This window comes from Tachysurus vachellii, chromosome 7 (assembly GCF_030014155.1).
Source record: "Tachysurus vachellii isolate PV-2020 chromosome 7, HZAU_Pvac_v1, whole genome shotgun sequence".
Taxonomy (NCBI): Eukaryota; Metazoa; Chordata; class Actinopteri; order Siluriformes; family Bagridae; genus Tachysurus; species Tachysurus vachellii.
The window spans coordinates 21,618,076-21,638,625 of NC_083466.1; the positions used below are offsets into that span (position 1 = coordinate 21,618,076).

The 20,550-nt window shown below is 38.5% G+C and overlaps 2 protein-coding genes across 3 annotated transcripts; one reads left to right on the plus strand and one right to left on the minus strand.

The window, feature by feature from the left end:
- Positions 1-947: 947 nt before the first annotated feature.
- nelfa (negative elongation factor complex member A) lies at positions 948-9,009 on the minus strand. Its single transcript, XM_060874940.1, has 11 exons — positions 8,776-9,009; positions 6,706-6,877; positions 6,175-6,336; positions 5,774-5,863; positions 5,514-5,638; positions 5,253-5,322; positions 5,068-5,156; positions 4,791-4,902; positions 3,949-4,244; positions 3,748-3,847; positions 948-1,748 (listed from the first exon to the last, which is right to left on the minus strand). The coding sequence occupies exons 1-11, from the start codon at positions 8,983-8,985 to the stop codon at positions 1,564-1,566; spliced, it is 1,611 nt and encodes a 536-aa protein (XP_060730923.1). The 5' UTR covers positions 8,986-9,009; the 3' UTR covers positions 948-1,563.
- A 4,255-nt stretch (positions 9,010-13,264) lies between these two features.
- Positions 13,265-17,251, plus strand: nicol1 (NELL2 interacting cell ontogeny regulator 1). 2 transcript variants are annotated; one of them, XM_060873503.1, is made up of 4 exons: positions 13,265-13,355; positions 13,601-13,756; positions 15,127-15,215; positions 17,082-17,251. In XM_060873503.1, exons 2-4 carry the CDS (start codon positions 13,645-13,647, stop codon positions 17,151-17,153), a joined length of 273 nt encoding a protein of 90 aa, XP_060729486.1. In that variant the 5' UTR covers positions 13,265-13,355; positions 13,601-13,644; the 3' UTR covers positions 17,154-17,251. The 2 variants fall into 2 exon arrangements, with proteins under 2 accessions (XP_060729486.1, XP_060729487.1); XM_060873504.1 differs by having other exon boundaries at positions 13,274-13,355; positions 13,626-13,756.
- Positions 17,252-20,550: the final 3,299 nt, after the last annotated feature.

Here is a 20,550-nt window from a genome sequence, read left to right on the forward strand (position 1 = left end):
TATTTCTGCACATGTACTATAGAATATACAGTATGTACACTGGTCTGTGCTGCTTTTATGTATTGTCTTGTAGTATTTTGTATCGTTTGTTTTCACCATCTTTTTGTCTTTTGTCTCACACTGCACCAGGTTGCACAGATACACTATAAGTGGCTAGGACTAAGTCCTTAGCTCTGTGTTAATCTTTGTAGCACTGTCTTTGTTTTATGTAGCACCATCGTCCTGGAGAAACATTGTCTCATTTCACTGTGTACTGCAACAGCTATATATGGTTGAAATGACAATAAAAGCTTCTTGACTTGGCCCAGAGTTTCAGCATGGCAACGCCTGTGTGCACAAAGGTCCGAGTTACGCATAGTCGTGTCTTGCCAAGGTTCCTGACTTCACCTCCATTGAACATTTTTATGAGGAATGCTCTTGTGGCTGAATGAGCACAAATCACAACCATACTCAAAAATCTAGCAGAAAGCATTTCCCATTATAGAGGAAGGTATTAATACAGTGAAGTCTGGTGTCCACAAACCTTTGGCCACACTGTGATTTTTATACTGTGAAATTCTCTTCTCATAAAATGGCAGGTGCTATTTGCAATCTTTAAGATTTTCCAAACATTTAATAATCATATAATATACAAGCTACAAAATGATATAATATATACTACAACCTCCTCGCAGTGAACTGTTGTCAGTGTTACAGATTTAACAAGCAACTAATATATAAGATGTAACTCATTTTCAGGTAAGAAGCACTACTGAGTTTATGAATTGTGAGCAGCCATGATTTGAGGTCACTTATCTCAGGGTTGAGAAGTCTGTAGCAGGTTTCCTGTCAGAGGGGAGATTTTACTTTGTACTTTAGTTGGATTTTGGAAATTCAGATCTGTATATTGCAGGATGTCAACACAGATTTTAAAATCAGAGAACACTCGTTTTTTGTTTGTTTTTTTGTCCGGACACGGATCGATTTATTTCTTTCCTTCGTCTGGATGATTGAAAAACAAACATCCTCCAGAATTTTCCAAAAAAAAAAATCTAACCAGCAAACAACCTACATTTTTATTTCTTTTTTTCGCAAATGTAATTATTTTCTTACATGTTCACATTGAAACAGATGTAGATGTTTTGGCCTTTTGGTACATGTAATGGCATGTAAGGTCAAACATACAGGTGTCAATCAAAGAAGCTAAAAGCGTCCCAGAGGAACTTCACCACCTCTATTCCAACCATCTTCAACATCCGGGCAATGATAATTAAAGGACGTATTACAAACCACAAAACAAAACCAAAAACAAAAACATATAGAAAGTAGGTCCCTGACTTTTGACAATACAGGAACACCGCCAGGATGTGAGCGCAGCAAAACAAGAAGTCCACCTTGCTCTGTCGAAGACACCACTTTACTATAAAGACAATTGCTTAGTCTGTCAATTTGGCCCAGATACTGTGTGTGTGTGTGTGTGTTTCTCAGAGCAAAGATATGATTTGTCTACATGTGTTGCCTTCTTCAAAAGACAATGTGAGAGATTTGTGTGTATGTAAATGTGTGTGTGTGTTTTCCAGTTCCTCAGGATGCATTGGTGATGGGTTTGTATTTCTTGAGGCGGGTCCACTGGCCTGTGGAGTAGTTCATCTCAAACACCGTGTCCACCAACATGGTGGTGGTGCCTGTACCGTCCGCTTTAGCAAGCTGCTCCGAGTGCTCACTCAGCTTGATCTGGATGATGTCACCCTGCTCCGGACACGGGTTCTCTGTAAGGGCGAGAATGAGACAAGGTTGTAAAGTCTACACAACAAGCCTTCAGGACATACAACTTCTACATTGTGTATCCAATCACATATTAAAACTGAATGCATCAAAATATTACATATGTACTATTATATATCTAATATTAATATAAACGCTAATGGATTTTTTAGCATTGTTCATGATGTGAGGTTGTCTGTGTGGAGTGTAAAGAGTTGTCACTTTGTAAAAAAGCTTCCTGACAGGTTAGTGCTAGGTTGGAACTAGCAGTTTTTGTGCTTTTAAGCTTCACTGTCTGTTTTTTTTTTACCCCATTAGCTTCAAGGTAGTGAGGGAATGAACGTGTCCAGCTGACATATAACATCAGTGACTTCCAACATCATTAAGAAACAGTAATCAGGGACAAACTGCTGGGGTATAAAAGGAATCTTTACTTTAATTAAAATGTATTTGGAATAATGTTTTAGTGTTGTTTTTGGAGTTAAAGGGAAATGTCAGTTCAAAATAGTTCAATCCTGAATATGGGAAGGTTTTACTAGTCCTGCTCTACTGTTTGAGCCATCAGCAGAACAATATAAAGCAAAACAAATAGAAATAATAACCGTGTTTGTTGTCTATCACGTCCTAAGTAAAAAAATAAAGCATTAGTGAGTTTATCAGTAAATAAGACTAATGGTAGGTGTAGGCACGAAGGCGCAACTGTTGATTTTATTTGTTGCTTACTGTAATAGCCTGGAGGATATATACAGTAGAACATGCAAAAAAAAAAAAAAAAAAAAAACTAAAATAAAAATAACTTCTGTTATATAAATACAGAATATGCTTGTTTTTGTTAGATATGTCTCCTGACAGTAATATTACACAGCACCACAGGACCATTCTGATACTGGGGAAGGGCTTTGTGAACATGACTGGGAATCATTTAAACATCAAACTGATTTAACTCTTTGACTCAATCTAGATTAAATAAACTCAAAGATTAATTTTACCGAATGCAACTTTAAGATCGAATTCTTCCTTTTATTTCAGTGTATTAGTTTGTCTTTTTTTGCAGTAGTCGGCTGGAGCTGAAGCACAAAACAGATTTTTCACAAGAACCAAACCCGACACAGGACGATAAAAAGACACAGCTTGCATGACTATAGAGCTCTTCTGTTTATTCCTGGCCAATAAAACTAGGCATAAAATACAATAACACTTAGCAGCACTGCTGCGCTGTTAGAAGGCTATCATGAGTTTTAGCTCAATGGGGCAACTGGGTAACAAGCTGAACTCCAAATCATTAGTCATTCACAACAAATTATAGAACAACGATATGCCTTCCTAGTTCAGTAAGAAAAAGATAAACCACATATATATATATATATATATATATATATATATATATATATATATATATATATATATATATATATATATATATATATATATATATATATATATATATATATATATATTAGTCTTGAGTCCACTATCTCTTCTGGTACAATAACAAAATCACTCATAGTTCTTCCTCATCTTCTGGAGTTTGTTGTTGATCTATGGTCATATTTCTGCATTGCTGACAAACTAAATGATTTACTTACAATGTATAATGGCTAAATATACTCAGGTTCAAAATATAATTAAAAATGTGGTTATATTTGAGTCATTTTGATTTTAAACTATTAATTAATCACTTTACAGTGTGCATACTGTCTGCATCATTTAAGCGATTATACCGCCATCTAGTGGATGTTTACTCACACAGCAATGTAAATACTTTGTGATGAGCATGAAATGTAAGAGTATACATTATATAAATTACCCTTTGTCATGTTGAAATGAAATGAAATTTCATTATACTATTAATAGAGCTATTTGAACTTTTTTAACCGCTGTTTGTGTTGCTGTGTTTGGGTTATCGTAGCTGAATGTGGAGATACAAGCAGGAGTCTGATTACAACTGAGAGTATAAAGGTGTTAAAGGAATAAATATGCAGTGCATGTTCCTGGTCACAGTACCTCTTGATCCTGCCATGAAACCCAGGATAAGAGCTTTCTCAGGTCGGGTGACTTTGTTTGCAGTCTTAAACATTTCCTGCGCTGCGTACATCTGTTCTCTCTGTAGTGAGGAAAAGAGACAAAACAAAATGAAGACAACTGAAGAGCTGGGAGAGGAAAAGCCATGGAGAGGAAGAGCTCGGTGCAGGATGCTGTCCTCACCGTGAGTGACAGATTCTTTTTGGGCTGTGGTTGCTGGGGGGCCGGCGTTGGCGTGGCTTGAGCTGCGGTGGTGGATGGAGGCGTGGCCGTGTCCGGTTGTGTTGCAGTGGCGGCGGGAGGAGGGGCGTTGTTGTGGGGTGTGCTGGTGGGCGTGGTGGGTGAGGTGGGGACCGTGGGACTGGCAGTGCTGGCGTTGTACATGGCCGCTCTCTGTTTAAACTGACCCGTGATTGTAGATGCTGCGGCGCCGCTCGCCGTCGATTCCTCTGGCTGCCGGTTTGTAGCACCTGTGCTGGCTAAAGGAACACATTAACAAAAAACAAACAAACAAAAAAAAAGCAATGATGATTGTTTATCAGTTATAAAATGATCATAAGTTAAAAAATTGAACAAAACCGATTGAATTACATTTCCCCTATTCTATTTTCAGTTATACTTTAACATGCTGATACATCTTTTTTTTTAAACTTTACATTTTACAGTGCAACGGCCCTAATCCAGTTAATGTAGACAAACTGAATACTGTGCATCATGAAGGTTTCTTTCAGCACAAGATAGATTTGTCATATCTCAGGAAAAGCTGAATTTTGTTCAATCCTCAAACTTGTTTGTTTACTTACTATATTGGCAATTTCAAAATTTTTTTTGTAATAAAATGTCAAATTCCTTCATTTCAAATGAAGTAAAAACATCTAATGCAAAAAGTCCATTGTGTTTGTCTTCACTGGACAGAAGGATGTGTTCTGTATTAAACCCGACATATCAGTATAATAACAGCTGCATTAGGAATGAAATCTTTTGTTACAGAACGGCAGTGAAGAGGTGACGGTGCTGCGTCTCACCCTGCTGCGTCTCTGAGCTGGGAATGTAAGAGGAAGAAGGCACCATGCTGGGCGTGGCTGGGAGGTAGCTGGTCGACGGTAGCGTGCTCTCGTTGTTCAGCGCTCCCAATTTCTGCAAATCAGTGGATTTAATTATTCATACTGCATCACGGCACAAACCTGAAGCAGCCAGTTTTTTTTGGTGGCTCAATGAATAAAGATGTTCTGAAAATATTTTAGCGAACTTGATATTTACCATTGTGTGTTTGTTTTTAAATCGGTTTATTTCATTACGCACCTGTGCAGATACCAGGCCGGCAGCATAGTCGGGCGTTGCATTCTCCACCGCTGTCTCCTCTTTGGCCACCTTTTCTCCTGCTTCTGTGTCTGAAAAGAAAAAGAAAAGTAGTTGTAAACAAAAAAACCTATAAATCTAACAGTTGCTCACAGTATAGTGCTTTAAGTGCTACAGCTCTGAAGTACCCAGTGTCTTTCTTCTCCTCTTAGCTTCTCTTCCTGCTCCCACCATGTCCAACTCTGAGATGTCTAATAACTAAAAGAAAGAAATTACAGAAGACAGTTAAGAATAACACCACACAGAGGAATTTTTAACTTGTACACGATTTCTCTTGCCGTTAAGCAATTTGTAGAATTTGTCCAACTCCATGTCCAAACAGACAATGTGTAGAGAACCAAAATTGCATACAGTTGTTGATGAGTGCCAGGCGTGTGGTGCAGTGTTACCTTGACCCCTCTCTCTTTGCGCAGCGGTGTGCGTGCTGGGGTGATGGGCGTCCTGTTACTGGAAGGGAAAATGCTGGGAGCAGTGGGGCTGCGGAACGGGGCTTTGGGGATCCCCTTCAGTGGTGCTGAAGAGATGAAGAGCAGAAATATTAGACAAATGTTACTCTGTTAGTGTGAGTTTGGGTAAAGGGCTGTGATGTGTGACAGACTAATGAGAGAGTAAAACAGAAGAAAGGGTAAAATTGTTCTATAGTACTCACTTGTAGTGTCAATCTTCTTGACAAGCCCTCGTCCTTTAGCATGGAAAGGCACTCCTGCTGTTTTCTTCAGCTGCTGTGCAGTTTCTGTGGCTGCAAGATAAATAAACATACGCTAAGACATACAGATAGTAATTAGGTTATTAACACATTAGAAGGAATAAAGGCATTATTTTGATTACGCTCACGCACACTCACGCACAGACGCGCGCAATCACGCAGACACGCGCGCTCACGCACAGACACGCGCGCTCAAGCACAGACACGCGCGCTCAAGCACAGACACGCGCGCTCACGCACAGACACGCGCGCTCACGCACAGACACGACACGTAGGCGCACACTCAGGAGCACACAGACAGAGACACAGACATAGAGACAGACAGAGACACGAGACACACTTACACTTCTGAAGGAGCTCAGCTCTCAATGTGGCACTTTTGGGTTTTCTCTTGAGCTGGAAGTGTTTGATGGGAGGTGTCAGTGGACCCACCAGCGTGGTCAAAGCACTCTTATTCAGATACTGACACTCAAGAGGCAACATGGCTGATGCCTCACACTCACTCACTAAAAGGTGAGAATGAACACAGGCAACATCCATTAAGGGAGATTTATTCTTCAGTTTTATGAAATGGTCCATATGTAGATGGTGTTATTGAATAAACCGTGTTACCTGAAGCAAACATTTACACAATGCTAATTTAGTAGCTTTTCTTACTCGTTATCAATATTAGCCTCTATTAGCCAAGCTTTAAGCACAAATCATGTCTATGGTAAGGGTAAGAGGAACACTGTATAAGTTGTGATAACTTTGGCTGAACAAGATCGTTAAAGTGTAAATTCTTAAACACCCGAGTGATAAAACAGAGCGTTGCAGCTGATGGAAATCATGGTATAGTCTTTCATTCATAAGTATGAACAGGGCCATGTGCTGACCTTTTTCTCTCAGTTCTCCCAGGATGTCCTGCACGTTAGGGTTCTGCTCCTCCAGGTCCAGATTGAGGGAACCAGTCTCAGGGAATGACTTCAGGATGTCGGCCACCATCAGCACCCAGGGCTCCGAATCCACTGTGGCTAACTGGATGATTTCTGACAGAGCGTCCTTCATCTGGGGAAAAAAATGTGATAAAGATCAGAAATCAGGATTGCTTCAAAGTTTCGGGTTTACATTTTTAAATAAAATAGAACATCCCCAGTGATGGGTGTAATCTACCTCAGGAGAGTTCATACTGTATCAGGTAATAAATGAACATAGGTCAGGCTGTAAACATGCCTTATAACCATGTCTAGGACATCAGGATGTTATCTAATATCTGGTCCCACTTGCAAAGTCTTTTGTTCAAATGTGGAGATTCTTTAATATCTGCATCAAAAGGGACTGCAAACGTCTTTCCAAACATGTGGGTAGCACTGAGGAGAAGTGTGACACTCCCAGTGCCTGTGGCTTCTGCAAAGAGAAGCTTTTCAACGATCAAGCTTTTGGTCTACCATGGTATAAGAGTGTCTCAGTGGACTCGATGTCATCAGCATCAATAACGACGTTTCTCAGAATTTTTCACTCGATGCAGTCATTGATAACTTCACTGCAAAGAAATCCAGGCGTGTTCGGTTTTGAAACTCTTCCGCAAATCGCAAAAATATAATAGAGCTTATTGGACTTTTTTTGGTTCATTTGCACTTTGTTTAATTGTTGTGCGAGTCGTTTAGTGACCGTTAGTCGAATTTGTTTGTCATTTTGTCGACGATCACAATTTATTTACTACATATTTATCTCAATCTCACACTGACGACTTGGCACGTTTTACACCGGATGCTTTTCCTGACGCAACCCTCCCTATTCATCAGGGCTTGGGATCGACACAGAAGTCACTGGCTTGCAATCCCTGTGGCTAGATTACTACTTATTTATAGTAATACTTACATTATTTATGTTATTGTAAAGTTTTGAAAAATCTGAATTTTTCAGTAGTGTGTGGGCATGAATCTAAAATCTCATCTAGGGCACCAACAGAGCCGGGACCAACCCTGACCTGGGGAATAAAGAAGAAATCAATCTCAACCTCACTTCTTCACCTCATTGTGTAGTTTTTTTTTTTAGTGAACAATTTGTTTCATTGCTATAAAACTCCTATATTTGCAATTATAACAGCTTGAATAAAAGACCGTTATTATCGATATTTTTATTCATTATATTGATGTCTGAATTGCAAGAAGTTACAGAAAATTTGTTGGGTTTTTTTTTATGAGTAAAAGATTGGAGAATAAAATAAACACACTACACAAAAGGGGGCGTGGTCACTGAACTGAGGAACAACAACAACAACTAATTCACATGATTTCAGTCCTAAATATAAACAACACGTCCTGAACACGGAGGTAACTCACTATCACATGTATATTATTTACCTTTATTCAGGACGTGAATACATTAATAAACAGTAAACCATCATTTCCCAGGGTGTCGTGTTGTAAAACTCCTCCCAACTCTTTATCAGCTTCACTCTGAAGTTTCAGGGGTTTAATAACAGACTGACTTTTAATCAATCATTAACCATCACAACGTGTTACAGACTGAACAAGGAATCATTTCCACGTCCCAAACAGCACTGGACACTTTAAACGCTTCTCTGACTAGTTTAGCTACTTTAGCCTGTTAGCTTCAGCTGCTAAACAGAAACTTTTCCCTTTTAATTAACTTTTGCTCTGCGGTAATGAATGCATAATCGTGTACTGCTTTTAACTGAACCGCACAGATCCTCAAAGCTTCCTTGATAATTCGTAGATAAAGCATTTTTTTTTTTGTTCCAAACTAAATAGCAACTCTTGCACCTGGCTAATCCTGCTATCGCTTATAAGACCCCAGGGCCAATCCCAAATGCACGGCTGTTCCCTTTTGTTAGTGCACTACGCAGGTGCTACGTAACGGCTCGTGCACCCTAGCTAGTGCACTAGAACATTAAACACTAGTGCGTTTGGAATCAGGCCGCAGTATAACCTCAGCCCCACCTCGTCCACAGTCCTGCGCGGGAGATGCAGCATGCCGAGCAGCAGCTTCAGCTTCACTGGAGGAGATAAATTGGAGAAACACAGTCGGATGTTGTCGATAACTGACACAGTAAGAAGAGAGCCGATGCTCGAAGGCGTCCACAACTCGTCTGTCGAGCCCAGTTTGTTGTGAAGCCACAGGCCGGTGTCGCTGTCCCTCATCGACGCCATCTTGGAAAAAGACGAATAATTAGTTCCGGCATTTTAACAGACTACCTAAAAACACACACACACACACACACACACACACACACAAGGACCCCAGATGAACACACACACACACCCCAGCACCCCAGATGAAAACACACACACACACACACACACACACACACACACCAGGACCCCAGATGAAATCACACACACACACACACACACACACACACCAGCACCCCAGATGAAAACACACACACAATCAGGACCCCAGATGAAAACACACACCAGCACCCCAGATGAAAGAACACACACACACACAAACCAGGACCCCAGATGAACAACACACACACACACATGGTCACACACTGACCTGAAGTTATCCCCACTCTGTGTTGTATTGTAAATAATGACATATCACCATATCATAAGGATGTGTATAAATCTCTGTTTAAATGCAAGTCACAGATTCTGCCTTTAACCGAGACTTCAGATTTAATTTAGGGTACTCAGTGGAATGCAAAACTTATTTATACCCTACAACCAAAATGGAAAGAGAATTGTACATAAAAGTGAGTGAAGTGCTGTACATAAGGTCCAGTTTGTTGTGTTGAGTAGAAACATGATGGTTTGCATTTTGACAGTATTCGTAACCTATAATGTATGTTATTAATAATAAAATATATTATTATTCACCATCCATTTAAAAATACAGTGATTAATATCCAGTGTTTAAAAATAATACAAAAAATAAATAATAATCAGAAAAAGTGTGAAAATGCTTCTTTTTTGCATTGTTTACAAATGTGAAACATATTTTAATTACAAATTATATTTTTCACAACTCCATGAGTGAAAAGTTGGATCTTTATAAGGTTTACATGGATTTTTGAGTTACTTTCCTAAAAACAGTGCACATATGTAATATGTACAAAATTACACTAAAGCAATAAGAAAATGTATTATGTTATTCTTGTATAATGTGATTTTTAAGTGTACAACAATTGTTTACATACATAATACATAATCATTTCTGTGTTTCTGTTTTTTTACCTAGCCTACTAGGGCCAATAAATTAATTAAAGGTTTTATTTTCCACACAAATGTTTTTATTTTTAAAGTGAATGGTGAGGGGGGAACGGTGGCTTAGTGGTTAGCATGTTTGCCTCACACCTCCAGGGTCGGGGTTCGATTCCCGCCTCCGCCTTGTGTGTGGAGTTTGCATGTTCTCCCCGTGCCTCGGGGGTTTCCTCCGGGTACTCCGGTTTCCTCCCCCGGTCCAAAGACATGCATGGTAGGTTGATTGGCATCTCTGGAAAATTGTCCGTAGTGTGTGATTGCGTGAGTGAATGAATGAGTGTGTGTGTGTGTGTGTGCCCTGCGATGGGTTGGCACTCCGTCCAGGGTGTATCCTGCCTTGATGCCCAATGACGCCTGAGATAGGCACAGGCTCCCCGTGACCCGAGGTAGTTCGGATAAGCGGTAGAAGATGAATGAAAGTGAATGGTGAATGGTCTGTATGACTGTTTGCAGAATTGCACTGTGTTGGCCGATGAGACCCTTATTATACGTTGTAAAAGACAGTCCATTCAGGATTTCACGTGATATTGTGATTGAAGAAATTACCGCAAAATCAAGCAAACTCTGTAATATTTGTAGGAGTTTTTCAGTTTGAAATCAAAACAACTTGCATTCAGCCAAAGCCTCTTGGATTTACACTCAGCAAACGTGAATACAGCTAACACAGAAATTAATTACGTAAGTGTCCTCACTGTAGGAGTTTAAAAGAAGAATCCTGTGCCTAGTTTTCTAAAAATAAATAAATAAATAAATAAATAAATAAATAAATAAAGCATGAGAACTGTGGAGGGACTGAGAAGTGAAGTCACATGTGAGTTAGCGTCTGTTCACCGGGCTACGTTTGGCCCTAAGGTTAGATTGTGGACAACCCTGACTTAGTAATACATGTTATTTAAAATTAATATTATTTATATATTCCACCAGCGAAACAATAACAAGCTATTTAAAGTGTTCATTTCATTTATCCAGGAAACGAGGTCATGCTAATATCACGTGCTCGGGGTCCATTGGATATGTTATTTTATGACTTGTGAAGAGGTGATTTGTAGAATATTCTCTAAATCCTCAGCAATCATGAGCAACAAATGAGTGAAGCAATGCTAGTGAGATTGTGTCTGGATGAAGAAGAACTGTTAAAGCTAAAATCCCTGCTGGATCTTTGTTCATGATCTAACACCCATTTTCAGAATAAAGTTTTCACACTGTTGTGTCTGAAATTCTACCATTGCTAACATATTGTTCTGAGTTAATGCTTGTATTATATAGGGAGGAAACAGAGGGAATGCTCCCAGCCTGCCACTCATGTGACATGTAATATAGGCAAGCTCAGACACTTCCTATATGCTAACTTATGCAAAAACAGTTGATAACATGAGCCTGTAGATTTTTTTCAGTCTACAGTGTAATAACAAAGTCAGAAGAAATGCAGGAGTCTATACCAGTCAAGAGCCACCTGGGTCTGGTCATCAAGCAGGTCAGATGTTTTCTGGTTGGTGGAGATGTGGGTACATCATGGGAACTTTATTTATTTATTTATTTATTAAATTTATTTATTTATTATTACCATAATCTGTCAAACAATATATTGTAATATGAGTGTGTGTATGCTTTGTTATTACTGTTGTGTTCTCCTCAAGGCACCTCATCTTCATCTGTGGCTTTAGTTGAATCTATGGCTTCATGTAGAGCTGAAACTTTCTCGATGGCTTGGATAGTGTCCTCTGAGGGAGCTGTCTCTCTGCAGCAGTTGTTTCTATGGCTGACACAGAGATTTCTGAGGTTGCTGTATTGACGGCTGAGACAATGTCCTCTGAGGGAGATGTCTGGACAGCTGAACTAATATCCTGTGATAGAGCTGTCTCGACAGCAGGGACAAAATCCTGAGGTGAAGCTGTCCCGACAGCGGGGACAGTGACCACGTTATTCTGCTATTCAAGCTTATTATTATGATATCTATCTATCTATCTATCTATCTATCTATCTATCTATCTATCTATCTATCTATCTATCTATCTATCTGTCTGTCTGTCTGTCTGTCTGTCTGCCTGTCTCTTCCTCCTCCTTTCTTTCTTTCTTTCTTTCTTTCTTTCTTTCTTTCTTTCTTTCTTTCTTTCTTTCTTTCTCCCTCCCTTCCTCCCTCCCTCCCTCCCTCCCTCCTTTTTTCTTTCTTTCTTTCTTTCTTTCTTTCTTTCTTTCTTTCTTTCTTTCTTTCTTTCTCCCTCCCTCCCTCCCTCCCTCCCTTCTTTTTTTCTTTCTTTCTTTCTTTCTTTCTTTCTTTCTTTCTTTCTTTCTTTCTTTCTTTCTTTCTTCCTCCCTCCCTCCTTCCTTTCTTTCTTTCTTTCTTTCTTTCTTTCTTTCTTTCTTTCTTTCTTTCTTTCTTTCTTTCTTTCTTTCTTTCTTTCTTTCTTTCTTTCTTTCTTTCTTCCTCTCTCCCTCCCTCCCTCCCTTCTTTCTTTCTTTCTTTCTTTCTTTCTTTCTTTCTTTCTTTCTTCCTCTCTCCCTCCCTCCCTCTCTCCCTCCCCCCCTTTCTTTCTTTCTTTCTTTCTTTCTTTCTTTCTTTCTTTCTTTCTTTCTCCCTTCCTCCCTCCCTCCCTCCCTCCCTCCCTTCTTTCTTTCTTTCTTTCTTTCTTTCTTTCTTTCTTTCTTTCTTTCTTTCTTCCTCTCTCCCTCCCTCCCTCTCTCCCTCCCTTTCTTTCTTTCTTTCTTTCTTTCTTTCTTTCTTTCTTTCTTTCTTTCTTTCTTTCTCCCTCCCTCCCTCCCTCCCTCCCTCCCTCTCTTTCTTTCTTTCTTTCTTTCTTTCTATCTATCTGTCTGTCTGTCTGTCTGTCTGTCTGTCTGTCTGTGTTTAAAAAAAAAATCACAATAATTTACATTTAAACCGGCAACTATTTCAGACTAGCAGCTATAAACATTTGTTCACTAAGGAACAGCAAAACCTCCTTTATCCTGAATGCTTGTACCAAGTACCAGGCTCTTAGAAATGTTCCATATCCTTAAATAATAATGTATCACATTAATGAATTTACAGCTTCTTTGTTAAATAACATATTTAATGGGTTTCTTATGAAAGATTATGTGCATCCTCCACAATACAACATTATTATTATTAGGAGAAGCAGAAACAGGCTCAGCACCAAAATGGGCGTGTTCTCTGTACCACCCACGTGATCACGACGGACGAATCAGAGCGCAGGACGCCACCAGTGTCTTGAATAAAACATAAGGCTCCATATTGTACTGTAGGTTTGCAGACGAAACAACCGGAGCGTCTTTTATTTACAGAGAATTAACGCGTTAATTCCGTGCGCTTGGTTGGTATCGCTGTTCTCTTCCAATTAAAAGAGATATATAAAAGTGTAGAGTTTATAATTAAGTAGCGTTCGTGGTTTACAAAGTGCATTGTGATGTCTTTAATGTCTTTAACGCTGTATGTGTTATTAATACACTTAAAGGCTTGTGTTATAGTTCGGTGGCATCAACCTAACATCTGGTCCTGATCACATGGACACTGTCATTCAGTTAGAGGATTAATAAGTGCATGGTTTTGTGTTCCCAGGTTAAGACACAGTGCTCTGTTATAGGCTGTTGTTGAGAGACAGGATGGGGTCGAGGTGTGTGTTGGCTCCAGTGATGCTGATGCTGATGCTGATGCTGCCTGTGGTTCAGCTGATGAACGCAGAGACAGACTCCGGCACTGTTATTCCCTCTGAGAGTAAGATATCCATGAAGAAAATGTCTTTTTATCGCTGAATCGACAGCCTTTATGCATGTAGTTATGATAAGAGAAGATTAAAAAAAATTCTCCCATCATCATATAACATAACACGGAGATCAAAAATGCACCAAATGTTTGCTTTTCTTGTATATCACTTAAAATCAATCAAAACCATCTTTCCATCATTCCACATTTTCTTGTGATGGTGTGCACCTTTTGTTCCTTTATAATTTATCTTTTGGCTATAAAGGTGCATCTATTGTACCATTAAAGGTTTACTCTGAAATGACTTACAATCCATTTATGTAGCTTTAAGTCATTTTGAAAAAGTCCACTATATTTAAGCCACATTTCCAGCCTAAATATATTTATACCACAGTGTAGTTGAATGCTCAAATCTGATTGGTCAGCAGGTGCGTATTCTTTGTATAACAGTAAATGAAAGGTACTGTATATCTGAATGCTCTCATTCTAATGCTTGTTTGTATCTATAGTAACAGCTCATGCACAAAGACTTGTATGGCTTCATGTCATCCTATGTGACACCCACCAGTGTGCGATGTTTTTATATAACTATGTGGTATTTCATGATATTGCTTACATTATAGATAGTTTTAAAGGTAGCACCCCAGCAACAAGGTTACAGTTTAGTACTATTATTATCAAACCCAGTCTGATTTTGGGTAAATTGTTTCTTGTAATTAACATCAATTCTTCAATGGAATTCATGCTTTATTTTGTAATAAATTGACTCCTGTTTTAGTTAGTTAGCTAGTTAGTTTCATAAACATATTGGTCTGATCTTTGGTTAATGGTTTTCTACATTACTCACAATGCTGTTCAATTGTTTGAAGTTCAGCTGTTCTGAGTTGATTCCCAGGACCACCAAGCTGCACTGCTGGGCCTTTGAGCAAAGCCTTTAACCCTCAACTGCTCAATGGTATAAATGAATGTCGCTCTGACAAGGGCATCTGCCAAATGCAGAATAAATAAATGTAATGTGGCATCTGAGCTACAGACTGTACTACTGTCAGAGCTGCTGTTATAAAAATCTGAGCAATCACATTTAGGAATTCGGTACAAAAATGTAATTCTCAAATTGAATTGAATATTGAACTCAATTTTAATCTTGATTGGACATGTCGTGTGTTACATTACATGTAGGGTGTTTATTTTATTCATTTTATGTACAGGAAGAATAGGGAGCCATTTTAGGTAGAACCAGTGACTCATTTGGATATTGCTTCAATGACCCATAAAGTGTGATCCACTCGTAAAAAGAAAATGTTCTTTTTCTACACACCCATGGGGGAAATATTAGAACAGTCAAACTAGGCTGAGTTAATGAGCCTTTGCTCTTGTGTCAGGTCGGCCATGTGTGGACTGCCATGCGTTTGAATTTATGCAGCGAGCACTACAGGATCTGAAGAAGACGGCCTTCAACCTCGACTCACGAGTAAGTCAGCCATATTTGAAGTTTTCTTTATGCTTTTTTTTAAGTTACACTTAAAAGAAAATTAAAAATGTGTTAAATATATTGTATAAAGTGTATAAATGCTCGTTTTGGGATAAGATAATTGCCCTTTAACATTTCATTGAGGGTGATGATGAAAACCAGGCTTCATACCAGTCATGTATCAAATATCTTGTAACTCATGATGAGTTCAAATGACTCTGGGACCTGCAAGTTTTAATATTTAACCCCTTTATGTTGTTCGGGTCTGTGGGACCCATATTCATAAACATCAACAGTTTTGAAAAAATTTTGCTTCTTTGTAAATTTGTCGATTTTTTCCCACTCATAACTTGATGAAATTTGATTTCCTTTTTTTTTATTACATTTTATTAAAAAACAACAAAATACGAGTAGCACTTTAATTAAAAAATGTGATGTAATAAAGGTAAAGGGCAAATATTAACCATATATGCTGTTTATCTTGCTTGTAATTGGGATGAAGTAAACATCTGTAGAGTATTTTAACATAAAATTTTTGATTGTGTTGAATTAAAAACCCAAAAATTCAGCGGGTCCAGCAGACCCACCAACACTGGCTGAGTAACAAAAATACGAACATCATACAAGGGTTAACTAAACTGTATGTGAAAATCCAAACTCCTTATGTAATAGCCTAATTAATGTCAAGACATCAAGACATATATCAGTAAAACAGTCCCTCCAGACTATATACATTTATATATACACACATACATACACATATAGAAAAATAATTAATTTATTTTTAATTAAATAATAATTTAATTCCCCGGGACTTGTTGTTTTTGCATGTCTGGATTTTAATATTTTTGCTTATTCTTCTTGGTAAACTCACTTAGCAGGAATCACTAGAAGCTCACTTAGAAGCACTAAACAGCAATTTTCTTACCACAGAGTCCTAATCTGCTTGAGGTCTGGGCTTTGACTGAGATGTTGTAACTCATTCAGGTTGACAGATTTGAATCAGTGTAACGTTAACTTTACGCTTACAGTCATTATCCTTACAGAAAGTGAACCTCCACTACAGCTTCTAGTATCTTGTAGACTGGAAGAGATTTTCTTCTAGCAATGCATATTTTTGGGGTCTATTCATCTTGACCTAGTAAACTTGACCAGTTTCCTATTCCCTGATAATAAAAAGCATGCCCACAACACAATCCTACCACCATGCTGTCTCAAATTTCTATTGGGTCAGTAGTCTTAGGGTTATGAGCATTGTTGAGTTATAGACAACCCAATATCCAAAAACCTTCAGTTTTGGTTTCAGTTTTGGTTTCAACAGAACAGATCTTTTTTTTTCCAACCGCCTTTAGAAAACTCCACAGTGGATTTTATACCACAGTTTTTCATTTGTTAATAATTCTTCTAATAACTCTTCTAAGAAGCCTAGCTTCTCCTAGCTGGGTTGTGCTTTTCCTCAACAGATATACCTCAGTCCTAGTGGGTGCTTCACTAAAACCTCCCTTGTATTATCAATAAGAAGCATGCATTTATTTATAACCACTTCCTCACTTGGTGCACATTTGCTTCTCCTTGTTTGTACATTTTTGTTTTGGACTGGAAAAAAAATTATTCCAGTACATCGAATATAACTTATATAAACGCTGTAAATCTCAAGGATGGATTTAAAAGATGAACACTAGATTGAACATATCAACTGAACATATGGAGGGAATTTAGTCCGGTTGATGACGTACCACCTCTCAAAGCTTTGAGTCTTTTTTAAATAGGATGTGTAGTGATCATTATTTATTAGCAAAAAGAGAGTGAAAATGATTTTAAGAGCACGTTTGCTAACCTGTTCTCTGCGTGTGCTTTGTTGATCAGACTGAGAATCTGGTGCTGAGAGCTGAAAGAAGGGCTCTGTGTGACTGCATGCCCATCAGCACCTTAAACTGAACCCTGAGCCTCGGAGCACCTTTCCAGCACCACTGGAGAGCTTCCAGACCATCACACCATCTTATTGTGTACTTATTCATATAAAAACTTGAACATTAGCTAAATATTCTGTTTTGACTTGTTTTGCATACTACTTACACAACACAAGACTGACATGTTAAAGTTACAGAGCTGTATGAGCCACTATTATTCTCCCAATCACTATATCAGAACTTTCCTATACATCATTTACTGTATGTTTCTATAATAAATGTGGTGGTTATATATGTAATGCTGAAGCAATATTACAGTTCACAGTGAAATGTGCGTAATATCACTGCTCCTTAATGTCACACCTTTAAGGCTTTTAGTGTTACATTCTTCATATATTCCAATAGATATTACTGATAAGGGTTAGACATGCAGCAGATAGGTGTATTTAATTTTTAAGTAGAGCTCTGTAGAGAGAAAACAATTTAGAGAAAATTTTATAATAGAAAGGTATACAGTGTGTAGGATGGGTAGTGTTCTGAGTATCTGTACGTATTGATAAGAGAAGGCATGATAAACGTAGTACACTTTAATGTAGCTGTTTTAAATAATCATCATGCCAATCAAATCTCTGATTGTCATATTGGTGTGTAGGTGGGTTTAATAAATTATACTGATCTGTGAGCTGTGAGAGTCAATAAACTTTGGCTCACTGAATGTAGCTGCAACGGATAGCAATTTAGAATATCATCATTAATTGTAATGTCCTGATACTAATTTATGTCATTTGTAAACTGTTTAATGTATTCAGAACAAAATTAAATTAAATAGAACAAAAGAAAATTAAAGACCACTGAACATAAACAAAGGACCTGTCTTTTCATTGTGTTATTTGTCCATGTATGAGGAATGTTGACTAGTGAAAATTACAGTAGTGACATGTGACAGTGTGTTTCTCTTTTCTTCTCTTCAACGGCAAAGTGAATTTATTGTCATTCAGCCAAGCAACAGGGTATGCATTGGTGAATGAAACTGCCTTTATCCAAAGCTTCTATGTGCAGCTGTAAACATCCAGCAGCCACAAAAGATAACAAGCAGACAACATAATAGACAGTACAATAGACTACACAACAATTTCAATTCAATTTATTTGTATAGCACTTTTATCGATTCACATTGTCTCAAAGCAGCTTCACAGAAACAGATTAAAAAACAGACTACAAAATGTTTAAAGTTTAAATTTCATTTACTGTTTATCTCTAACATCTATCCCTAATGAACAAGCTGGAGGTGAAAATGACGAATGAAAAACCCTCATTCTGAGATTATATGGAAGAAACCTTGAGAGGAACCAGACTCAGAAGGGAACCTCATCCTCATTTGGGTGACACTGGACTGTACGTAATGTAAATGTATTTAATGTCCTTTCTACAACAGGTTATAGTCGAGTAGAATTAAGTAACCGAGAGCTCCTGAGAAACTAAGGGGTCAGAGAAAATTCATCACAGACCCAATGCTAATTCCTTCATGCTGAAGTCTTCAGATGATCTCTGATGAAGTCCAGACCATAAACATGGCTGATGCAAAAGTGGTTTGAAGAAGCCATGACAGTCTCCGGGCCCCATCCACAATGATTCTATAAGTCACTGGCTGTCCATGCAGATCAATCCCCAGCAGAGTGAACAAACAATTGTTGGGCAAACAACCAGCTTAATAGACAGTACAGAAAAACTATACATATACACTGGAACAATATTACACGATCAGTTCACAACGGCTGGCTTATTGCACAATAAATGTCAGTTCACATTGCTTGGTTTAGTGGATAAGTGGCATTAAATCTAAAAGAACTATGTGTGATAAATAATAAATACTAAAGCACTGAAAGTGAATAGTTGCACATGTCTAGTCTGGTTATTGCACAAGACAAGACTAAGAATGTGTGTGGTTCAGCCGTCACAGTTGTGACAGGTCAGTGGGTTTTCTCTGTTGTCAAAGTGAATTGAGTAGCCTGATGTCATGTGGGAAAAGCTCTTGCACAGTCTGATAGTCCTGCACCGCATATTTCTGTAGCATGTTCCAGAGGGCAAGCGTTTAAACAGGCTGTGGGCAGGGTGGCTGGGAACTTTGACTATCCTGTCAACTCTGCACAACAGATGTACAAAGTTTCTTGTAAGTTTCTTGTATTGTTAAAGAAAACACTGTTCATCTGCAGCTTATGATTTAAGTGATGCCAATACCCAAGTCATAGTGTGCACTGATGTAAACATGATGTAAACAAACATGATGTAAGAAAATGCAAAAATGATTGACAGAAATGTAATTTTAAGCCATCGAATTTCATCACCAGCACCACCAAGTTGCCACCCTTGGGCCTAGTGGTAGCTTAGTGGTTAAGTTTTTGGACTACTGATTGGAAGGTCATAAGTTTGAATCCCAAGTCCACCAAGCTGCCACTGCTGGGCCCCTATGCAATTCCCTTAACCCTCAATTGCTTAGTTGTATAAATTGAAATAAAGATGTAAGTCACTCTGGATAAGGTTGTTTGCTAAATGCTAAAAATGAGTAAGGCACTTAACCCTCTCTTAATCTTAGCTGCCCCTTCTTAAGCTGAGATATGCAAAGGAAAATATTCTTTTTTTTTTTTTTTCATTTTTCATCAATCCAATTTCTTAGCATAGACTCCACAGTGTTCTGTGTTTGTTGGTCTATCCTTTATCTTGTTTATGCCTAACAGGTCACTTTTCACACACAAAATAAATAAATACATAAATCATCTATCATGGTATGGTAACACTATAAAGTTAGCACTGATGAGGAGTAGTTAGATATGTGGATTTTGTGTGTGTTATTGTATGTGTAACATATTTCAGTTTATTAACATTAACGGTTTTATAAAATCATAAAATTGGGGAAAATTGAAATAAATGAGGGGGGCACAGTGGTTTAGTGGTTAGCACGTTCGTCTCACACCTCCAGGGTTGGGGTTCGATTCCCGCCTCCACCTTGTGTGTGTGGAGTTTGCATGTTCTCCCCGTGCCTCGGGGGTTTCCTCCGGGTACTCCGGTTTCCTCCCCGGGTCCAAAGACATGCATGGTAGGTTGATTGGCATCTCTGGAAAATTGTCCCTAGTATGTGATTGTGTGGGTGTGTGCCCAGCAATGAGTTGGCACTCTGTCCAGGGTGTATCCTGCCTTGATGCACAATGACGCCTGAGATAGGCACAGGCTCCCCGTGACCCGAGGTAGTTCGGATAAGCGGTAGAAGATGAATGAATGAATGAATGAAATAAATGTTAGCAATACTTTAATTACCTATTAGCTACCAATATCCTTCTGCTAACAGCTAGCTGTATTATTACTTAACTGAGAGTTAACACTGGTAATGTGAATAAAAATAGCCGAATATTAAATGAACAGCCACACAC